Genomic DNA, 20,274 nt, shown 5'->3' with positions numbered 1-20,274 from the left:
TTGTTCTAATGTCTTGTACGAAAAAGTGCTTTTGAAATTACACACATGTAGACTATCTAAGTAAAATCTATAAATACACCCCATACACTTACCAAAAATGTGGCATTTGCCGTATTGTACTTTGCTCTACATTACTCTTCTTTTGTATCGTCATTAACACAGTATACATGATACACATTTTTGCTCCAAGACGCTGCCAATCTGGAAAACCGAAAAAGACGTCTTTATGAACCTTTGCCATTAGTGGAGAGGCTGACGCATTTATTCTGATTACAATTATTTATTTATTTACTTTAAACGCTTACACCACAGAATATTTTATTTGATTAACAAATAATGAATACTTCAATTAATTTAAACTCAATTTTGCAACTAATGGAGCATTATAAAATGATATGTCCCCTGTAGCTCAGTTGGTAGAGCATGGCGCTTGCACCGCCAGGGTTGTGGGTTCGTTTCCCACGGGGGGCCAGTATGAAAATGTATGCACTCACTAACTGTAAGTCGCTCTGGATAAGAGCATCTGCTAAATGACTAAAATGTAAATTTAATAAAAGTAAGAGATTATGAATGGCTGATGAAAGCTGGGCTGTGATGCTGCTTTCCACAGGAGTGGGCCTCCTGCTGTCCCCCAGTCTGCAGCTACCAGGGATGAGGTCACACTACCAAGGATGAGGTCACACTACCAGGGATAAAGTCACACTACCAGGGATGAGGTCAATAAACTATTGCAGTTTGTGTGTCCCAATCAAAATTCATAAAAGGATGATGAGTTCAGAGTCCCAGGGAGCCGCGGCGGATTCTGCTGGCCACAACGCTGAGTTTGGAGGCTGATTTTCGGACCTCTGGTTGGACGATCTTCGCCTTCCTCTGCATCTGTGGCAGAAAACAACCCAACGAAACAGTATTTTGTTATGTGTGCTGTAGGCAATTCAGAATGCCATCAATCCATAATGGCACCAAACTCAGAGCCCCCATAGTATTACAATAAAAATGATCAGGTATGGATGATATTTCTATACTTTAAACATCTATTGTGGACACTATTTTGCTACCGATTGAGGGTTAAACTAGAGCCAGGTTGGCCATCCCTGGCTATATGGCTGTGGTGGTCCACGTTGAGTGAAGGGAAGGCCTCACCCTCGTCATTACCAGCGGGAGCAGCTCGTCCTTGGAGAGGGGCTTCACCTTGTCTGTTAGCAGGGACTCCTCTGGGTCATTGGCATCCCTAAAATAGTAGTCTTACGTTACCACCATAGAGTAAAACTATAAGTTATGGTTACCACACTTCCAAGTATTGCTTTCACTTACTATTTCCTTATGAATGTCAGAAAACTGAAAATGTAGGTTCCTACTACTAAAATAGCAAACTAGGCTCTTAAAATAGCACACTAGTTTGTCCTAGAATAGCAAACTAGTTTGTCCTCCGGCAAGGTTGTAAATACAGTTGGTTAAAAAGTTTCCCTACGCTGCAGCACAGGTTAAAAAGAAAACATGAGCTGCAAAGTGGATATAACTGCATCGTCGGGTATATTTCAGAAACAGAACCCCATGTATTTTATTACATAGGTTATTGTTACAGGATTGCAAACAAACTTGCCGCTGTCCCATTGACTGTTCATTGTCATCCCTTTCCGGCATTAGATGTAGCAGCTTCTATATTGAACACAAACACACACACATACCCAGAAATGGGAGGCTCAACCATTTTGTTTTGCCTAACCAGTGGTGGACTTTGTCCGAGGACGTGTCTGGCAACCATTCTAGGATTGTAATCTTTATCAAGGTCCTGGAGCGGAGACAGAGAACAAAATAAAATGGATGAAGGTCAACACTTCACTGAGGCTCTGTTCACTTCTAAAATCTATACTTCCACCCTCCCTCCACTGATATAGCCTATCCCTGATCTGACACAATTTGATAGTTAAAAGCAGTTAGATAGTAGTAGTAGGGTTCCACTACATTACAATAGCTTTCATCAATCCAGTCATTTCGGATCCGTTTTTACTCCAGAGAAGCAATGAAGGAGGGATGAATGCATTTTTATGACCTTGTGACATTGAAATTACCTTGGAGCTGAGGAAAGACTGCAAAGTCAGCAGCTCATTGGTCCTGCGCTCCACCAATCCCAGGTAAGTCATGATGGTAATGTCCCGGATCCCGGTCGAGGAGCCTAACTTGTCCTCGATCACTGACAGGTCACAGTCTATGTTGTGGCACACACTGTCTATTCCTGGTGCACGGAAACACACAGGAAGAAATTAGGCTTCTCAATCTGGTTGTCTAAAGAAGCAGAAGGAGACTGGCACCCTGTGAGTCTCTTCACTGCATTGAGAGACGAGACCCCCAGGAGGTGCACATTTTGTTACAGCCCAGCACTAACACACCTGATTCAACTAACACACTCTTGATTCAGTTGAATTTGAAGAAAATAGTTAGTAGTAATAGTTGTAGTAGTTACAGTAGTATTAGTACTAGAAGTAATAGTAAGTAGCTTATTAAGGCCTCCACAGGAAGGGAAGTCATAGTCGTAAGATGTAGCTAGTTCTGGGCTGGAACAAAACAAACCATTCTTTCCCATCCATACCTGTCTTGAGCTGGTTGAGGATCTTCCCCACTGAGGTGATGAGCTGCTGGTAGGCCCCCACCTGCTGCTCTGTGGCATGCTGCTGCACATTGACCCCCCGCAGCATGGCCCTGTGCTCCTCATGCTGCCTGCGCTCCTCTCTGGAGAACACCTCCATCTCACAGCGGATCTGTGGCACACACAGCCTGGTCTCATAGACTAGACATAACATAGTAAATGTAAATCCGGGACACTCAAATTAGTAGTATATGTTACGTTTGGTATGGTTACATAAGACAGATGGTTACTTAAGTCAAAAACGAAAGTAGGGTGGTTGGTAGGGGTGGATGGGTAGGCACATCACGGACAATCTCATCACGGACAACTTTTGCATTTTAGCTAATTAGCTAACCCTAACTTTAACCCTTTTAGCTAACCTTAACCGTTTAACCTAACTTCTAAATTTAACCCTAACCTCTAGCCTAGCTAACGTTAGCCAGCTAGCTAACGTTAGCACCTAGCTAGAATTCGTAACATTTCATTAGTTTTGCTAATTCGTAACATATTGTATGAATTGTAATTTTTAACATATCATACGAAATGGGTGATGGACATCCACAAATTAATACATACCATACGAAACTTAACATATCATACTAAATGGAATCCTCGGATTTACATACAGAATAATATGAAATGCTCTGAGACCAGGTTGAACACAAAGGTAGAAGAGGCACCTAATGGACACATGAAAGCACAATATAATACAATTAATAAATAATATACCATTTAGCAGACGCTTTTATCCAAAGCGACTTACAGTCATGCGTGCATACATTATTTTTTTATATTTTTTTGTGTATGGGTGGTCCCGGGGATCGAACCCACTACCTTGGCGTTACAAGCGCCGTGCTCTACCAGAGGACCACAATAATACACACACGCACACACTCCTCCAGTTAGTTGGCTACATTTAACAAAGTGGCCAAATAGAAAGGAAGGTGCCCTGCAGTTTACTGTGTGCATTAAAGCACAACATCCAAAGAAATTACTTATTTCAAAGGTAAACATGCATGTAGTTTCAATTTCATACAGACCTGGTTGATTTCGTCCTTCAAGGTCTCGGCTTCGTTGTTCTGCTCGTTAACAAAGTTTAGCAAAGCAAAGTTCTGTTCTTCAACTGTAGGATGCACAAACACAAAATGTATTTATCACAGTTACAAATATAACAGAATAGATCTTAGATAGGCCTCTTGTGTCAACACAGACCTTGTTTAACCCTCAAACTACTGACTGGGATATACAGTGGGGTGAACAAGTATTTGATACACTGCCAATTTTGCAGGTTTTCCTACTTACAAAGCATGTAGAGGTCTGTAATTTTTAAGGGGGACCTTGCGTGCGCTGCAGGATTTTAATCCATGACGGCGTAGTGTGTTACTAATGGTTTTCTTTGAGACTGTGGTCCCAGCTCTCTTCAGGTCATTGACCAGGTCCTGCCGTGTAGTTCTGGGCTGATCCCTCACCTTCCTCATGATCATTGATGCCCCACGAGGTGAGATCTTGCATGGAGCCCCAGACCGAGGGTGATTGACCGTCATCTTGAAGTTCTTCCATTTTCTAATAACTGCGCCAACAGTTGTTGCCTTCTCACCAAGCTGCTTGCCTATTGTCCTGTAGCCCATCCCAGCCTTGTGCGGGTCTACAATTTTATTCCTGATGTCCTTACACAGCTCTCTGGTCTTGGCCATTGTGGAGAGGTTGGAGTCTGTTTGATTGAGTGTGTGGACAGGTGTCTTTTATACAGGTAACGAGTTCAAACAGGTGCAGTTAATACAGGTAATGAGTGGAGAACAGGAGGGCTTCTTAAAGAAAAACTAACAGGTCTGTGAGAGACGGAATTCTTACTGGTTGGTAGGTGATCAAATACTTATGTCATGCAATAAAATGCAAATTAATTACTTAAAAATCATACAATGTGATTTTCTGGATTTTTGTTTTCGATTCCGTCTCTCACAGTTGAAGTGTACCTATGATAAAAATTACAGACCTCTACATGCTTTGTAAGTAGGAAAACTTCGGCAGTGTATCAAATACTTGTTCTCCCCACTGTATCTTATTTTATCAGAGGGTGGAGTGATCTTGACCGGATAGACAGATCACATGCAAAGATGGAGCACCTTATGTACTCGCCTATGGTTATACTGGTTATAACTAGGTATGACCGTGTCAAAATCTAAATTAGTTATACGCTTAGTTTCAGTCAAAACAGCTCATAAAAGTATTGTCAGTGGTATGAATACTTGGTAGAACTTTAATTACAGAAACCATCTACCTTCTGAATGTGCACAGTGCTGTATTACATTGAGCATCATTTAGCAGACACCAGTGGCGGTCAGTGCCGTTTATGATGAGGGAGGACCATTTTTTTTTTCATGAGCATGGCCTTATTTCTATTACAGCATGTTGGTTGACTGTCATTCATATTCCATTCACCCAGCTCAATGTAACATCGATAGGTTTAGGCTCCTACATGATACTCAAATGTTACCTATACCCATCATGAGGTTGCTACAACCTAGCCTATGAATTAAAGTTTACAACGTAGGTGCACACAGGTGAAGAGAACAATTTGAGATGACAGTGACACATGGACAGACAGTGACACATTCAATACCGCCTTGCACACTCTTGCCTGTATCTAGCTTATCTAGGGTGTAATCATTAGTCCAACAGATGCAAACGAGACAAATTCAGGTATTTTTATCCCCGTTTCATTTGGTCCGTTTAAGAAAAGTTATTCAACAGAATCGGCGGAATGAATACACCCCTGATCACGCATAAACACAGTTCACTTTCATAGCAGTCGTGTTGTATTCCCTCTCACCTTTTCCCTTCATTTGTGGACTACAATGAACACACATCAGCTGTATGTGACCAGGCGAAAAAAACTTTCCAAGCCAAACCATGTCATAACCGCTACACACAGCCTACATCGTTGTCCCCATATTAGCTAAAGTAACGTCCTAGTCAACATAGCTAATAGAACTAATGTGTTAGTAAACCCGCTACAATCATGCAGTAACATTATAGTGTATAGTCAGTAAACAGTTACACCTGCGGTCCCCGGTGGCAATAAATTAATAAAACCAAAAGCTTACATTGACTTGGAAAAGTTCCAGTGTTGTGTTGGATAGTCATAGCCAGCTAACTAACATAGCATCCCTCTGTTTGAGCCGGGTGTTTGAGTAACTAAACTAGCCAGCTGCATTTGCTAGCTAAGTAAGTGACTCTTTGAGTCAACTACTCACCAAATGTTATGCACTGCAGTGCTAGCTAGCTGTAGCTTATGCTTTCAGTACTAGATTCATTCTCTGATCCTTTGATTGGGTGGACAACATGTCAGTTCATGCTGCAAGAGCTCTGATAGGTTGGAGGACATCGTCCGGAAGTTGTCATAATTACTGTGTAAGTCTATGGAAGGAGGTGAGAACCAAGATCCTTCTAGGTTTTGTATTGAAGTCAATGTACCAAGAGGAGGACAGAAGCTAGCTGTCCTCCGGCTACACCATGGTGCTACCCTACAGAGTGCTGTTGAGGCTACTGTAGACCTTCCTTGCCAAACAGTGTGTTTTAATCAATTATTTGGTGACGTGAATATATTTAGTAAAGTTTCATCTAAAAATGATAACTTTTTCAATGTGTTACCATTTTTATTTGTATGAAATTCACTGAGGAGGATGGTCCTCCCCTTCCTCTTCTGAGGAGCCTCCACTGGCAGACGCTCTTATTCAGAACGACTTACAAGAGCAATTAGGGTGCCTTGCTCAAGGGCACATCGACAGATTTTTCAGCTATTCGGTTGCAGGGATTCGAACTAGAGACCTTTCGGTTACTAGCCCAACACTCTTAACCACTAGGAACATTTGAACTAAATAGCAGAATTCTTATAATACCCTCCAATATTCTATATTTGCAACTTGTTATGGTATTTTGGTTGCTATAACATTTCGTTTGAAGTGAATTTGAGGCTTTGGGCATGCTCTTTTGAAGCATTCTGCCGTAGGCCCTACCACTCCCATTGTCTCACAAGCAGCAATACTAATGTTGGCTGTGGGGTAAGTAAATAAAGAAAACGAAGCAATCTCTCCGGATCAATGGATGAATCACTTTTTGTCAATAACATTAAGTATAGGCTATTTAAAAAAAAAAAAATGTACCACATCAATATGACAACATTAATATTTACTTTAAAATTCAAAAAACAAAATGATACTACAATCAAATGGTTGTAAATTAGCTTTTTAGTACTAATGTGGATTGTACTTTTGAAAAAAGCTGCACATTATCTAAGGGAAAAATGTATATCTACATTTGACATATCATGCTAATGAATTGTTTTGGTTATTTTTCATTTCAGATAACATTATTTACATGTCTAATAATGTTTTAAAATAATTAAGTTTATATTTTGCTATGATTGTTGCTTTTTCCAATAGTTTCTTCTTAAATGTTCTTGGTAATAATCCATGTATGTAAAATACACTGCTCAAAAAAATAAAGGGAACACTTAAACAACACAATGTAACTCCAAGTCAATCACACTTCTGTGAAATCAAACTGTCCACTTAGGAAGCAACACTGATTGACAATAAATTTCACATGCTGTTGTGCAAATGGAATAGACAACAGGAGGAAATTATAGGCAATTAGCAAGACACCCCCAATAAAGGACTGTTTTTGCAGGTGGTGACCACAGACCACTTCTCAGTTCCTATGCTTCCAGGCTGATGTTTTGGTCACTTTTGAATGCTGGCGGTGCTTTCACTCTAGTGGTAGCATGAGACGGAGTCTACAACCCACACAAGTGGCTCAGGTAGTGCAGCTCATCCAGGATGGCACATCAATGCGAGCTGTGGCAAGAAGGTTTGCTGTGTCTGTCAGCGTAGTGTCCAGAGCATGGAGGCGCTACCAGGAGACAGGCCAGTACATCAGGAGACGTGGAGGAGGCCGTAGGAGGGCAACAACCCAGCAGCAGGACTGCTACCTCCACCTTTGTGCAAGGAGGAGCAGGAGGAGCACTGCCAGAGCCCTGCAAAATGACCTCCAGCAGGCCACAAATGTGCATGTGTCTGCTCAAACGGTCAGAAACAGACTCCATGAGGGTGGTATGAGGGCCCGACGTCCACAGGTGGGGGTTGTGCTTACAGCCCAACACTGTGCAGGACGTTTGGCATTTGCCAGAGAACACCAAGATTGGCAAATTCGCCACTGGCGCCCTGTGCTCTTCACAGATGAAAGCAGGTTCACACTGAGCACATGACAGACGTGACAGAGTCTGGAGACGCCGTGGAGAACGTTCTGCTGCCTGCAACATCCTCCAGCATGACCGGTTTGGCGGTGGGTCAGTCATTGTGTGGGGTGGCCGCACAGCCCTCCATGTGCTCGCCAGAGGTAGCCTGACTGCCATTAGGTACCGAGATGAGATCCTCAGACCCCTTGTGAGACCATATGCTGGTGCGGTTGGCCCTGGGTTCCTCCTAATGCAAGACAATGCTAGACCTCATGTGGCTGGAGTGTGTCAGCAGTTCCTGCAAGAGGAAGGCATTGATGCTATGGACTGGCCCGCCCGTTCCTCAGACCTGAATCCAATTTGGCACATCTGGGACATCATGTCTCGCTCCATCCACCAACGCCACGTTGCACCACAGACTGTCCAGGAGTTGGCGGATGCTTTAGTCCAGGTCTGGGAGGAGATCCCTCAGGAGACCATCCGCCACCTCATCAGGAGCATGCCCAGGCGTTGTAGGGAGGTCATACAGGCACGTGGAGGCCACACACACTACTGAGCCTCATTTTGACTTGTTTTAAGGACATTACATCGAAGTTGGATCAGCCTGTAGTGTGGTTTTCCACTTTAATTTTGAGGGTGACTCCAAATCCAGACCTCCATGGGTTGATAAATTTTATTTCCATTGATAGTTTTTGTGTGATTTTGTTGTCAGCACATTCAACTATGTAAAGAAAAAAGTATTTCATAAGATTATTTCATTCATTCAGATCTAGGATGTGTTATTTTAGTGTTCCCTTAATTTTTTTGAGCAGTGTATGTTGGTAGTTTGAGAGTTAAGGAGCATACTCTTGAGGGCCTAATCTATGAGGCCTGCATATTTCCTTATCATATTTCCATAATAAAGTTAATGTAAGTGATTATTTTGGAAGTTAAGAGGTGCCCCTTTGCTGAGGTGACATGGCTTTGTGACTCACTCTGAATGAAGGTCCCCACTAGCTTGTGCAGGTCCTCCTCCCCTGTGACACAGTGGATCTTGTGGAAGGTCTCCTGCAGGGAATCGAGAGTCCCAAAAGCCCCTCCCTGAGTGTCCAGTCTCCTGCGCTGCCTCTCCTCCACTAAAGACAGAGGTTAGAGGTCAGAGTCAGACAGATATACAGTACCAGTCAAAGGTTTGGACACACCTACTCATTCTAGGATTTTTCTCTATTTTTACTATTTTCTACATTGTAGAATAATAGTGAAGACATCAAAACTATGAAATAACACATATGGAATCATGTAGGAACCAAAAAAGTGATAAACAAATCAAAATATATTTATTATTTGAGATTCTTCAAATAGCCACCCTTTGCCTTGATGACAGCTTTGCACACTCTTGGCATTCTCTCAACCAGCTTCACCTGGAATGCTTTTCCAACAGTCTTGAAGGAGTTCCCACATATGCTGAGCACTTGTTGGCTGCTTTTCCTTTACTCTGCGGTCCGACTCATCCCAAACCATCTCAATTGGGTTGAATTTGGGGGATTGTGGAGGCCAGGTCATCTGATGCAGCACTCCATCACTCTCCTTCTTGGTAAAATAGCCCTTACACAGCCTGGAGTTGTGTTGAGTCATTGTCCTGTTGAAAAACAAATGATAGTCCCACTAAGCGCAAACCAGATGGGATGGCGTATGGCTGCAGAATGCTTCGGGAGCCATGCTGGTTAAGCGTGCCTTGAATTCTAAATAAATCACAGACAGTGTCACCAGCAAAGCACCCCCACACCATAACACCTCCTCCTCCATGCTTTAAGGTGGGAAATACACATGCAGAGATCATCCGTTCACCCACACCGCGTCTCACAAAGCCACGGTGGTTGGAACCAGAAATCTCACATTTGGTCTCCAGACCAAAGGACACATTTCTAACGGTCTAATGTCCATTGCTCGTGTTTCTCGGCCCAAGCAAGTCTCTTCTTCTTATTGGCGTCCTTTAGTAGTGGTTTCTTTGCAGCAATTCGACCATGAAGGCCTGATTCACACAGTCTCCTCTGAACAGTTGATGTTGAGATGTGTCTGTTACTTGAACTCTGTGAAGCATTTATTTGGGCTGCAATTTCTCTAATGAAAAACTCGAATGAACGTATCATCTGCAGCAGAGGTAACTCTGGGTCTTCCATTCCTGTGGCTGTCCTCATGAGAGCCAGTTTCATAATAACGCTTGATGGTTATTTGCGACTGCACTTGAAGAAACTTTCAAAGTTCTTGAAACATTCCATATTGACTGACGTTCATGTCTTCAAGTAATGATGGACTGTTGTTTCTCTTTGCTTATTTGAGCTGTTCTTGACATAATATGGACTTGGTATTTTACCAAATAGGGCTATCTTCTGTATACCCTCCCTACCTTGTCACAACACAACTGATTGGCTCAAACGCATTACGAAGGAAATACATTTCACAAATTAACTTTTAAGAAGGCACACCTGTTAATTGAAATGCATTCCAGGTGACTATCTCATGAAGCTGGTTGAGAGAATGCCAAGAGTGTGCAAAGCTGTCATCAAGGCAAAGGGTGGCTATTTTAAGAATCTCAAATATAAAATATATTTTGATAAAATAATTGGGCTGCTGAAAAGCCATGGTGCTGCGTATTTGATTTAGTCATTTGTCATTGTGTGAATTAAAGCATACAGATTTAATGCTCTGTCACTTGTCATCAGCATGTATAAGCCTTTATAATGTCTTATAACAAGGCCTATAATAAGTATCTCATCTATGACCCTGTCTGCAGCTCAGGTCCTGGCCCTCCTCCTGGCTGCTGCGCTCATTGCCCTTGATGCTCATGAAGATCTTGAGGCGGTGGTCGTGGGAGATGACCCGCTGCAGCTCGCTCACCTCCGTGCCATACTGGGTCAAGTCCTTCACCTTTTTCTCCTTCAGCAGCATCTGTTTGCACCGAGCCTCCACTCTGGAGGGTCATATTCATTAGGGCACACCATCACAAAACATTTGCATGAAAAAAAAAGAATACGTTCAGGTAGTCCCTCCCTGTTTTAGTCTGTTTTCTACAATGCAGACCAAATAACCTTTTTCTACTCAAAAACACATCAACACAAAAAAGCTGTATGTATTACCTGGCCTCAAAGGCAGCAGTGGACTGAGCCATCATGTCTCGGATGTCCTTGCGAATCTCCTGCAGCTCCTGAAGGACAGACAGGAATACAACAGTGCTCAGTGAATTGGGTGCATCCCAATTCATTACCCATTCTAGTAATTTGATTTATATGGTGCTGTGAGCTCTACCCTCTCCATCCTGCAGTAGAGGGGGAGGACCTGCTTCCTCTCCACGTGCAGGATCTTCAGCTCCTCTCTCAGCTGCCCGTTCTTGGCCAACAGCTTGTTGAAGCGAACACGACCCTGGTGCAAAGACATGGGTGGCATGTCAACACCATGACAATTCCATAAGGAGTTGGCAAGAGAGCAGAAACACACGGGCACTCAGGCTACTGCTAACCCTGTCCAGTTTGTTCTCCAGGATGAGGCTGTCCTTCTGTGTCTGGTTGGCCTCCGACTTCTGACTGAGGCATGTGGTGCTCCCTCCTCTCCTCTGGCCAGCCAGCTTACTCTCCCAAGTCAAAATCTACCACAGAAGAAGCAGATAAGCAAATAAATCACTAGGTATTTGAGCAAGAATAAAACATTGTCAATCGGAGGTGATTAAAATAAAATACATTAGAAAAAGATATAGGCCTGTGTAAAGGACTTCATGCTGTTTGCTTAGCGCTTCCGCCTGATTCAGCTTATACCGAGACTCAAATTTAGGAACTCTGCGCTATTGAAAAAGGCCTTATTCAACAGCGGTAGGGGCGACACTTCAGGCTGAGGAATGAGTTTCACAGGTCCCCATCTGCTACATTCACCCCCCAAACTCACTCCACAGCAACCCCAGCGGTTGAGCTGAGTGCAGCTGCAGATCCAGGTCACAGCACCATTGTAAAGGATGTCACGCTTCTTGCTTAGTGAATACTGCTTCCCCTCTGATTCAGCTCTCAAACTCACAACCTCCCAAACACGTGACCGCCCTCCTGAAGAGTTCCAACCCATCGTGCTATTGAAAAAAGCCTTCTTCAACAGCGCAAGGGGCGACACTTCAGGCTGAGGAATGAGTTTCACAGATTCCCATCTGCTACACCTGCAGGTTTGGGGGTAAAGTCAGTTTCTAGCATGGGTAAGATGAGGTTAAACTATCATGAATTCCTGATTATCTGGACAATTCACATCTATGATGTTTGTAACAAACCAATCATCAATACAAACACCTCCTGTCTCAGATAAGTCATTTTCCCTTGTTCAGAGTCGAGTTGCTCCTCCACCCTGTCGCGGTACACCAGCATGCTGCTCAGATTTTGCGTGGCGTCTGCGTCATCCCAGCGTCGGAATGGACTCTCTGAGACACGCAGGCTACGGAGAAGTTCCTCGCGTTCACCATGGAGCCTTTGGATCTCCCTCCTGGTTGGGTAACAGACATGCACCGTTTCAGTGTCAGAGGAAGAAGCCATGTGCTTGTGTCATACTGGACTCAGTGCTCTTACTAGAGGCAGAGTTAGCACTGATATGGCGGTACACTGTACTACACTTAATCATACTGTTTTAAAAACCTTTTGTTAGCAATTAGGCCAGTTCAGTTGGCAGTGGCTGGGCTGGCCACGTTGCTCCAACTAAACTCATTTTTATTACATTTTACATTTACATTTTAGTCATTTAGCAGACGCTCTTATCCAGAGTGACTTACAGTTAGTGCGTTCATCTTAAGATAGCTAGGTGAGAAAACCACATATCTCAGTCATAGTAAGTACATTTTTCCTCAAAGTAGCCATCAGCAAAGTCAGTGCTAATAGGAAAAAAGTCAAGTGCGAGTGTTACTTCACGAAAAGCAAGGGTTTAATTTATTTCAAACAAATTGGGGGGGTATGTAAAGACGCACTCCAGCTATTTTTGAACTTTTCCTTTTGAAAAACAATATCCCACGTATAAATACAGTAATGTACACACACCTAAGGGTAAAATAGTATGTTTTGAGCAAATAATGTTTTTTTAGACACAACTGCAAACTTCAAGGAGTTGGTCTTATGGTGCTCTCTGATGTCATCGGCCTCCCCCTCTTGCTTGTGGGAACAATAGAGGAGCAATAGAGAACAAAACAAAAATCCTAATTTCATGAGGATACCTGGACCACCTATTAAGAGCCTTTTGTTAAGTAAATCTGGTGAAAAGGAGACTGGAGTAGGACTTTAAGATACTCTTTGAAGAGGTAGGTTCTCAGACGTTTTCGGGAGATGGGCAGGGACTCCGCTGTCCTAACATCAGCGGGAAGCTCGTTCCACCATAGGGGTGCCAGGACAGACAAGAGCTTTGACTGGGTTGAGCGGGAGCTGGGGGGGGGGGGGGGGGGGAGCCAAGTGACCAGAGGAGGCAGAACGGAGTACACGGGTCCCACACTAAGTTGTCATGGGCATACAGTATAGTTTGAATGTCCAGGTAAACATAGCAAAAGACAACTTGAGAGGTACACTGAATCTTAATGAGTGATCTTCACTGTTTTCAGTCTTTAAGAGGAAAAGATCCTCACAGCTGTCTGCGAATGAGATCCTGTGATTCTACGTTGTACACCTGCCTGTCTCCTTCCATGATGCGAAACTGTCTCTGGAGTTTGCTCAACTCTGTCTCAGCTGCAACACACAACATTGAAAACTGGTAAGTGTATCCTAATGTGTTATGGGATAGAAATGGGTAGGGTATCAGGTAAAAGGACATGTCTTAGTCATGCAACATATGCTATTGAATGCTTGTAGGTAGGTGAACTGTGAAAACGCATACCTAAGAGATCAATATCGATATCACTGCTGTCAGAATTGACACTACAAGCTGATCTTCTGCGACGCATGGTGGTGATTGTTCTGGAGGAGAGAAATTCAGATTACATCATGTGATATGATAAAGGGGACCATGTCTATGTTCCCTCAGCCCTATGTTCCCTCAGCCCTTTGTTCCCTGGGCCCTATGTTCCCTCAGCCCTTTGTTCCCTGGGCCCTATGTTTCCTCAGCCCTTTGTTCCCTGGGCCCTATGTTTCCTCAGCCCTATGTTCCCTCAGCCCTATGTTCCCTCAGCCCTATGTTTCCTCAGCCCTTTGTTCCCTGGGCCCTATGTTCCCTCAGCCCTATGTTCCCTCAGCCCTATGTTCCCTCAGCCCTATGTTCTCTCAGCCCTTTGTTCCTTGGGCCCTATGTTACCTCAGCCCTATGTTTCCTCAGCCTTATGTTCTAAACCAGGGGTCGAGGGGGCGGGGGGCGACGGAAAAAAGTGAGTGATACCAAATATTTGACATAGCTTATATTTTTTACACCCTTGATGTACATATGTCTTTTGGTGAGTTGATCCACTGTTGCATGATGGAACAGAAATACGTATTTCAATTACTTTTGAATATTTTGTCATTTATATTTCACTGGCCTGAACTACAATGCAATGTATTTTGTAATACTTTTCTATACCATTTTTATAGCGGCTCACCAATTTGTGCCACCCTATCACCCCAAATGTACTGCATTGGTGTCAGAAGTGTGATGGCACTATGGTGTGATAAAAGCGTCTGCTAAATGAACAAAATGTTACGTGAAAATGAACATCTGCAAAGCACACTGGGAATTATTCTAATGATCTCCATCCCCAAACAAGGCCAAATTTGATTACAATACAAATTATTTGGACAATTAAGCGTTTGTGCCAATTTTGATTGAAATTGGTTCAGTGGGTACTGAGGGAACATAGGGATGAGGGAACATAGGGCTGAGGGAACATAGGTTGAGGGAACATAGGGGTGAGGGAACATAAGGCTGAGGGAACATAAGGCTGAAGGAACATAGGGTGGACCCCTGATAAAATTAGCTATGCCTAACATCACTAATTGCGATATGCTTACCTGATATGCATTTAGATACAAAATATATATATATTTAGCTAGATCAGAAGAAATATGAAGGAACAGCCTTTGGCCAATGACCACTACTATCGGCCATAATGACAACTATTTGCAAACTGCCTGGCTGGTTGGCTGCAGCTAACACTGGTCAACTTACATTAACGTTGGCTAACAAAAATGTGACTATATCACTTTCTTACTGTTATCAGGATCTTGAAGCTTCCTTTTTGACAACCTCTACTAGCCTTGTAGTTTGTACTTGGCTATCTGATGATATTTGCGTAAACAACATGCAACACATTTGCCTATGACTGGCTAGCTGGCTTTCTATGCAGTCAATTACCGATTGTAACCGTTGACGACGCTGGCTACTTGAGCAGTGAGCACGCGACACACGAAACAAAATAGCTAGTGACAAAATATGTAGCTAGCTGGCTAGTTACAATACTGATAAGTTACATTAACATTATAGATTTGTATCGTTCGTTTTAGGTGGTTTAGATGTGAGTTTGTAAATAATGTATGCAGCCATGACATTGACAAACAAACAATGGGGCATAGACCAATGACAGTATGTATACACTGAGTGTACAAAACATTAAGAACACCATCCTAATATTGAGTTGAAAAGACCAATATTGAGTTGCACCCCCTTTTGCCCTCAGAACAGCCTCATGTCGTTGGGGGGCATGGAATCTACAACGTGTCTAAAGTGTTCCACAGGGATGTTGACGCCAATGCTTCCTGTAGCAATATTGATGTTACTCATATTGATGTTACACAGGAAACGGAAACCAGTTGGGACTTACTGTATGAATGTGCGGGTTGACAACATGCCTAGTAAAGTTTGCTTAACTATATATATTTGTCTGTCGTGACTACAACGCAAAGCATATTGAAACATGGTGCCAGCGGTACTCAAAATAACCTGGATCTCATCGATGTAAAGGAAGAATACATCCCAGGCGGCAGTTTGAAAAAGTGCCGAGTTTAAAGGCTAGCCATCGCGCCGAACGTTAACGTTAGCTAGCTATCGTATCCAATAGCAAGCTGGCTATTGGATACAAGCAGATTCGTGAGTAGCTAACGTTCCATTCTACGAATATATCGCAATGGAAAATGCACTGAAACCTCCGGGGAAAATAGACTTTGATGATTGTAATTTAGTACTGACCTGGAAAAGATGGAAAGGGGAATTCAATTTGTACATGGCTCTTACAATGAGAGAAAAACCTGAGGATTACAAAGTGAAGCTACTGTATTATCTCATTGGGGAAAAGGCAGAGCTTTGTGAGACTATGTGTGGGCAGGACAAAAGACAATCTCTCTGTTGAGGAAGTAATTGCAACACTGGATGCATTTTGTGATCCCAAGAAAAATGAAACAATTGAGAGATATACTTTTTTCATGGGAAGTCAGGGCCAAGATGAGAGTTTAGACAAATATCTCACTGAATTGAGGACTAGTGGCCACCTGCAACTTTGGAGTAATCACTGACTCTTATCAGGGACAGGATTGTGTGTGGCACATGTGACCCACACTTAAGAGAGCGCTTACTCAGAGAGACTGATCTCAGTTTAGAGAAATGCGAAATGCATACAGATTGGCAGAGCTGCAGAACTGTCCAGACAGAGAGCTAGTCATAAATGTGCAGGGCCCTGTAGCAGTGCATGCAGTCACACAGAAAGATAGACAGAGAGGGAGAGGAGACGCTACAGAGGGACAGAGCATTATACAATGCAGATACTGTGGACGGACACATGAGAGAAAAAATGAAAAATACCCTGCATATGGACAAAAATTTAAATCCTGTGGAAAAAACAATCACTTCTCTACGGTTTACAAAAGTGCAGGGACCAGCAAGAGAAACAGAGTCCTGGCAATGGAAAATGTGTTATCTGACTCAGAGAGCGGTGAGGATGTTCTCTGCATCACACTAGGGCCAAAGTCAGAGAGCATCAACATGGTGCAGGAGAAAACCACAGACCACAATGCAGCTCTCTTTGCAACCATACTGGTCAACAAAAAGTCAGTCAGATTTCAGCTAGATTGTGGTGCTAGTTGTAATGTTATCCCTGCAAACCTCATAAAAGCCAGTCACCTAGAGCCCTGCAGTCAGGTATTGGTGATGTATAACAAGAGTACTCTGACGCAACTGGGGAAGTGCACACTTAAAGTGACCAATCCACGCAATAAGAAAATCTACCGAGTTGAGTTCATCGTAGTCAACAAGAATGTGCACAGGCCCATTCTAGGCAGTAAGGCTATCCAGGCAATGGAGTTGATTACTGTGCAGCATCACAACATCCTGGCCATCGAGTAAACAACAGGATCCTGGACTAAAGAGCAAATTAAACAAGAGTACTCTGATGTATTCCAGGGAGATGGATGCTTACCCGGCAAACTGAAGCTGGAAGTGGATGAGCGGGTGGAGCCTGTCCAGCTGCCAAAGAGAAGAGTGCCAGTAGCACTATATAAACCACTCAAAGAGGAGCTCAGTGGTCTAGAGCAAAGAAGGATGATAAAAGCACAGATTGGATTAGCAGCCTGATCGTAGTGAAGAAACCATCTGGAAAACTAAGAGTGTGCATTGATCCGAAACCTCTCAACAAGGCACTCAAGAGGAGCCATTACCCACTTCCCACTATTGAAGACGTGCTGCCAGATCTGAACAGAGCACGCGTGTTCTCTGTTTGTGATGTAAAAAATTGATTTTGGCATGTGGAACTGGAGGAGGAATCTCACCACGTTCTCTACTCCCATGGGACGTACAGGTAGCTGCGCATGCCAATGGGAATCAGTCCAGCCCTAGAGATCTTTCAGAGGAAGTTGAACCAGGCAATGGAAGGTCTTCCAGGAGTCAAAATCATTGCAGATGACATCCTGATTGTGGGAGAGGGAGACAACGATGAAGCGGCGACTCTAGACCACGACAAAAACTTCAAAATGCTCCTGGACAGATGCAGGAAGCTCAATATCTAGCTGAATCCGGAGAAGCTGCCGCTTAGGCTGAAGGAAGTGCCCTACATTGGCCACCTGCTAACATCAGAGGGGTTGAAAGTGGACCATATTGAAAGTGGACAAAACATAGTCTCCAGGATACCCGCAAAGTAATGGGAAAGTGGAATCGGCAGTGAAAACAAAGAGAGCAGGTGCTGACCCATACATGGCCATGCTGGATCACAGAAATACCCCGTCACAAGGAACAGCAGCCCTGCAATGGTGCTCATGGGAAGACGTACAAAGACACTACTTATAATGAGTGAAAATCTTCTGAGATCAGGGATGGCAAACTGTCAGCTGGAGAAGTTCAACGAAAGACAGCAGAAACAGGCAAAGTACTACGACACCTCTGCTAAGGATCTCACAGAGCTGCAACGAGATGACAGGGTGAGAGTTCAGCCACTCACAGGACAGAAACACTGGTGGCAGAGGGCCACAGTAGTCAGACCAGTGGAGCAAACGTCCTATGAGGTGAAGACAGAACAGGGACAAGTCTTCAGGAGGAACAGGCGACACCTGAGGAAGAGCAGAGAAATAGAGGAGGATTTCCCCACTGTTGAGGAGCCTGGCACAGAGCCAGTAAACAGAGCACCAGCTGACACCCAGCAGGATGCTGAACACAACCTAGAGGTGGACGCTGCACCTCAACAAGTAGATCCAAACATCTCAGGTCAAGCACCTCCTGATGTAATCAACACTCCCCACACAAGGTCTGGTATGGCCATCCGAAGACCTATACACCTGAAAGACTTTGTGGGAAGGTAAAAATAATAAGAATTAATGGACAGTCAGAGATAGTAAACAAACATTCAGTTCACATTCCAGTTTATTGCAGACATGGATACAAGCCAAAGTTAGGTGGAGTATGGCTTTGTTGTAAAAAAAAAAAAAAAAAAGAGAACATGTAGCAATATTGATGTTACTCATATTGATGTTACACAGGAAACGGAAACCAGTTGGGACTTACTGCATGAATGTGCGGGTTGACAACATGCCTAGTAAAGTTTGCTTAACTATATATCTTTGTCTGTCATGACTACAACGCAAAGCATATTGAAACACTTCCCACAGTTCGAGTTAGGTGGATGTCCTTTGGTTGGTGGATCATTCTTGATACACACGGGGAACTGTTGAGCGTGAAAAACCCAGCGGCGTTGCAGTTCTTGACACAAACTGGTGCGCCTGGCACCTACTAACTTACCCCGTTCAAAGGCACTTCAATCTTTTGTCTTGCCCATTCATTCACCCTCTGAATGGCACACACACACAATCTATGTCTCAAGGCTTAAAAATAATTATTTAACCTGTCTTCTCCCCTTCATCTACACTGAATGAAGTTGATTTAACAAGTGACATCAATAAGGGATCATAACTTTCACCTAGATTGACCTGGTCAGTCTGTCGTGGAAAGAGCAGGTGTTCTTAATGTTTTGTACACTCAGTGTATATGAAGGCTTAGACCACCTTGCATTTTTTGCAGTTTCAGTGACTGCCACTGGGTGTCAGAGTTGTTCAACCTCTGTTTACGCTTGTTGTCTATGATGCGCCTTTGATATTTGTCTGTGTAGGCCTACTCGATGTGTGCATTCATTCATGTGGGCATAGTATTAGAGTAAGCTATAGTCTAGTAGAGAGAAACAGATATTAGGCCTGGCCTATGGATAGTTATGCTACAGCTGTATTAGACAACCTCTGTAGTGTGTGTGTGCGTGTGCGTGTGTGTGTGTGTGCACGCTCCCGCCCACCCCAACTGACAACCAGTGAATTGATGTGCAAAAAGCGTGACAGTACATATTCCCCCAATGTCAGAGCCTACATGGCTAACAATGTATGATGCTTGATATAGATTTATTAATTTAATTAATAATAATTTAACATTTAGCAGACGCTTTTATCCAAAGCGACTTACAGTCATGCGTGCATACATTTTTTTGTGTATGGGTGGTCCCAGGGATCGAACCCACTACCCTGGTGTTACAAGCGCCGTGCTGTACCAGCTGAGCTACAGAGGACCACATATCTATTAGATATAGATTTATTGTCAATGACTGATTGTAAATGTTGATCAAGCTAGGCTACTTGAGCAGTGAGCACGCGACACCATACCTGCCCCGTGTAGCTCAGTTGGTAGAGCATGGCTCTTGCAATGCCAGGGTTGTGGGTTCGATTCCCACGTGGGCCAGTATGATTTTTTTTTTGATGTATGCACTCACTAACTGTAAGTGTCTCTGGATAAGAGCGTCTGCTAAATGATTAAAATGTAATGTAACATAGTAAATCTGGGACACTCAAATTAGTATGATATGTTACATTTGGTATGGTTACATATGACAGAAGGTTACTTAAGGCAAAAACGAAAGATGGATGGGCATATAACATGAATGTCTAGCCTCTCATCACGGACAATTTTAGCAACTACTTAGTACTTTTTTTTTGCTACTTTGCAACTA

General features: G+C 43.4%; 1 protein-coding gene across 1 annotated transcript; it reads right to left on the bottom strand.

Annotated features, from left to right (window-relative positions):
• Window positions 1–91: 91 nt before the first annotated feature.
• LOC311147622 (outer dynein arm-docking complex subunit 1-like) lies at window positions 92–18,910 on the bottom strand. The gene is made up of 17 exons (XM_084184356.1): window positions 15,631–18,910; window positions 13,719–13,798; window positions 13,471–13,570; window positions 12,138–12,350; window positions 11,775–12,033; window positions 11,356–11,481; window positions 11,145–11,258; window positions 10,976–11,043; window positions 10,622–10,809; window positions 8,834–8,974; window positions 3,664–3,746; window positions 3,250–3,303; window positions 2,588–2,756; window positions 2,070–2,233; window positions 1,686–1,789; window positions 1,141–1,228; window positions 92–876 (listed from the first exon to the last, which is right to left on the bottom strand). The coding sequence occupies exons 1-17, from the start codon at window positions 15,654–15,656 to the stop codon at window positions 775–777; spliced, it is 2,079 nt and encodes a 692-aa protein (XP_084040482.1). The 5' UTR covers window positions 15,657–18,910; the 3' UTR covers window positions 92–774.
• Window positions 18,911–20,274: the final 1,364 nt, after the last annotated feature.

Source organism: Coregonus lavaretus (assembly GCF_964263955.1).
Source record: "Coregonus lavaretus genome assembly, chromosome: 20".
NCBI lineage: Eukaryota > Metazoa > Chordata > Actinopteri > Salmoniformes > Salmonidae > Coregonus > Coregonus lavaretus.
The sequence above is the reverse complement of the archived record's forward strand: the minus strand, read 5'-3'. Positions and strand labels throughout refer to the sequence as shown.

Bases quoted from the DNA above. Each gene is read 5' to 3' on its own strand.
- LOC311147622 (XM_084184356.1), bottom strand. From the start codon at position 15,656: ATGTTGTCAACCCGCACATTCATACA. The intron at 12,034-12,137 runs GTTACAAACATC...CCAAACCTGCAG, and splicing joins TTTGTATTGATGATTGGTTT to GTGTAGCAGATGGGAATCTG. The intron at 11,259-11,355 runs GTTAGCAGTAGC...TCTTTGCACCAG, and splicing joins TGGAGAACAAACTGGACAGG to GGTCGTGTTCGCTTCAACAA.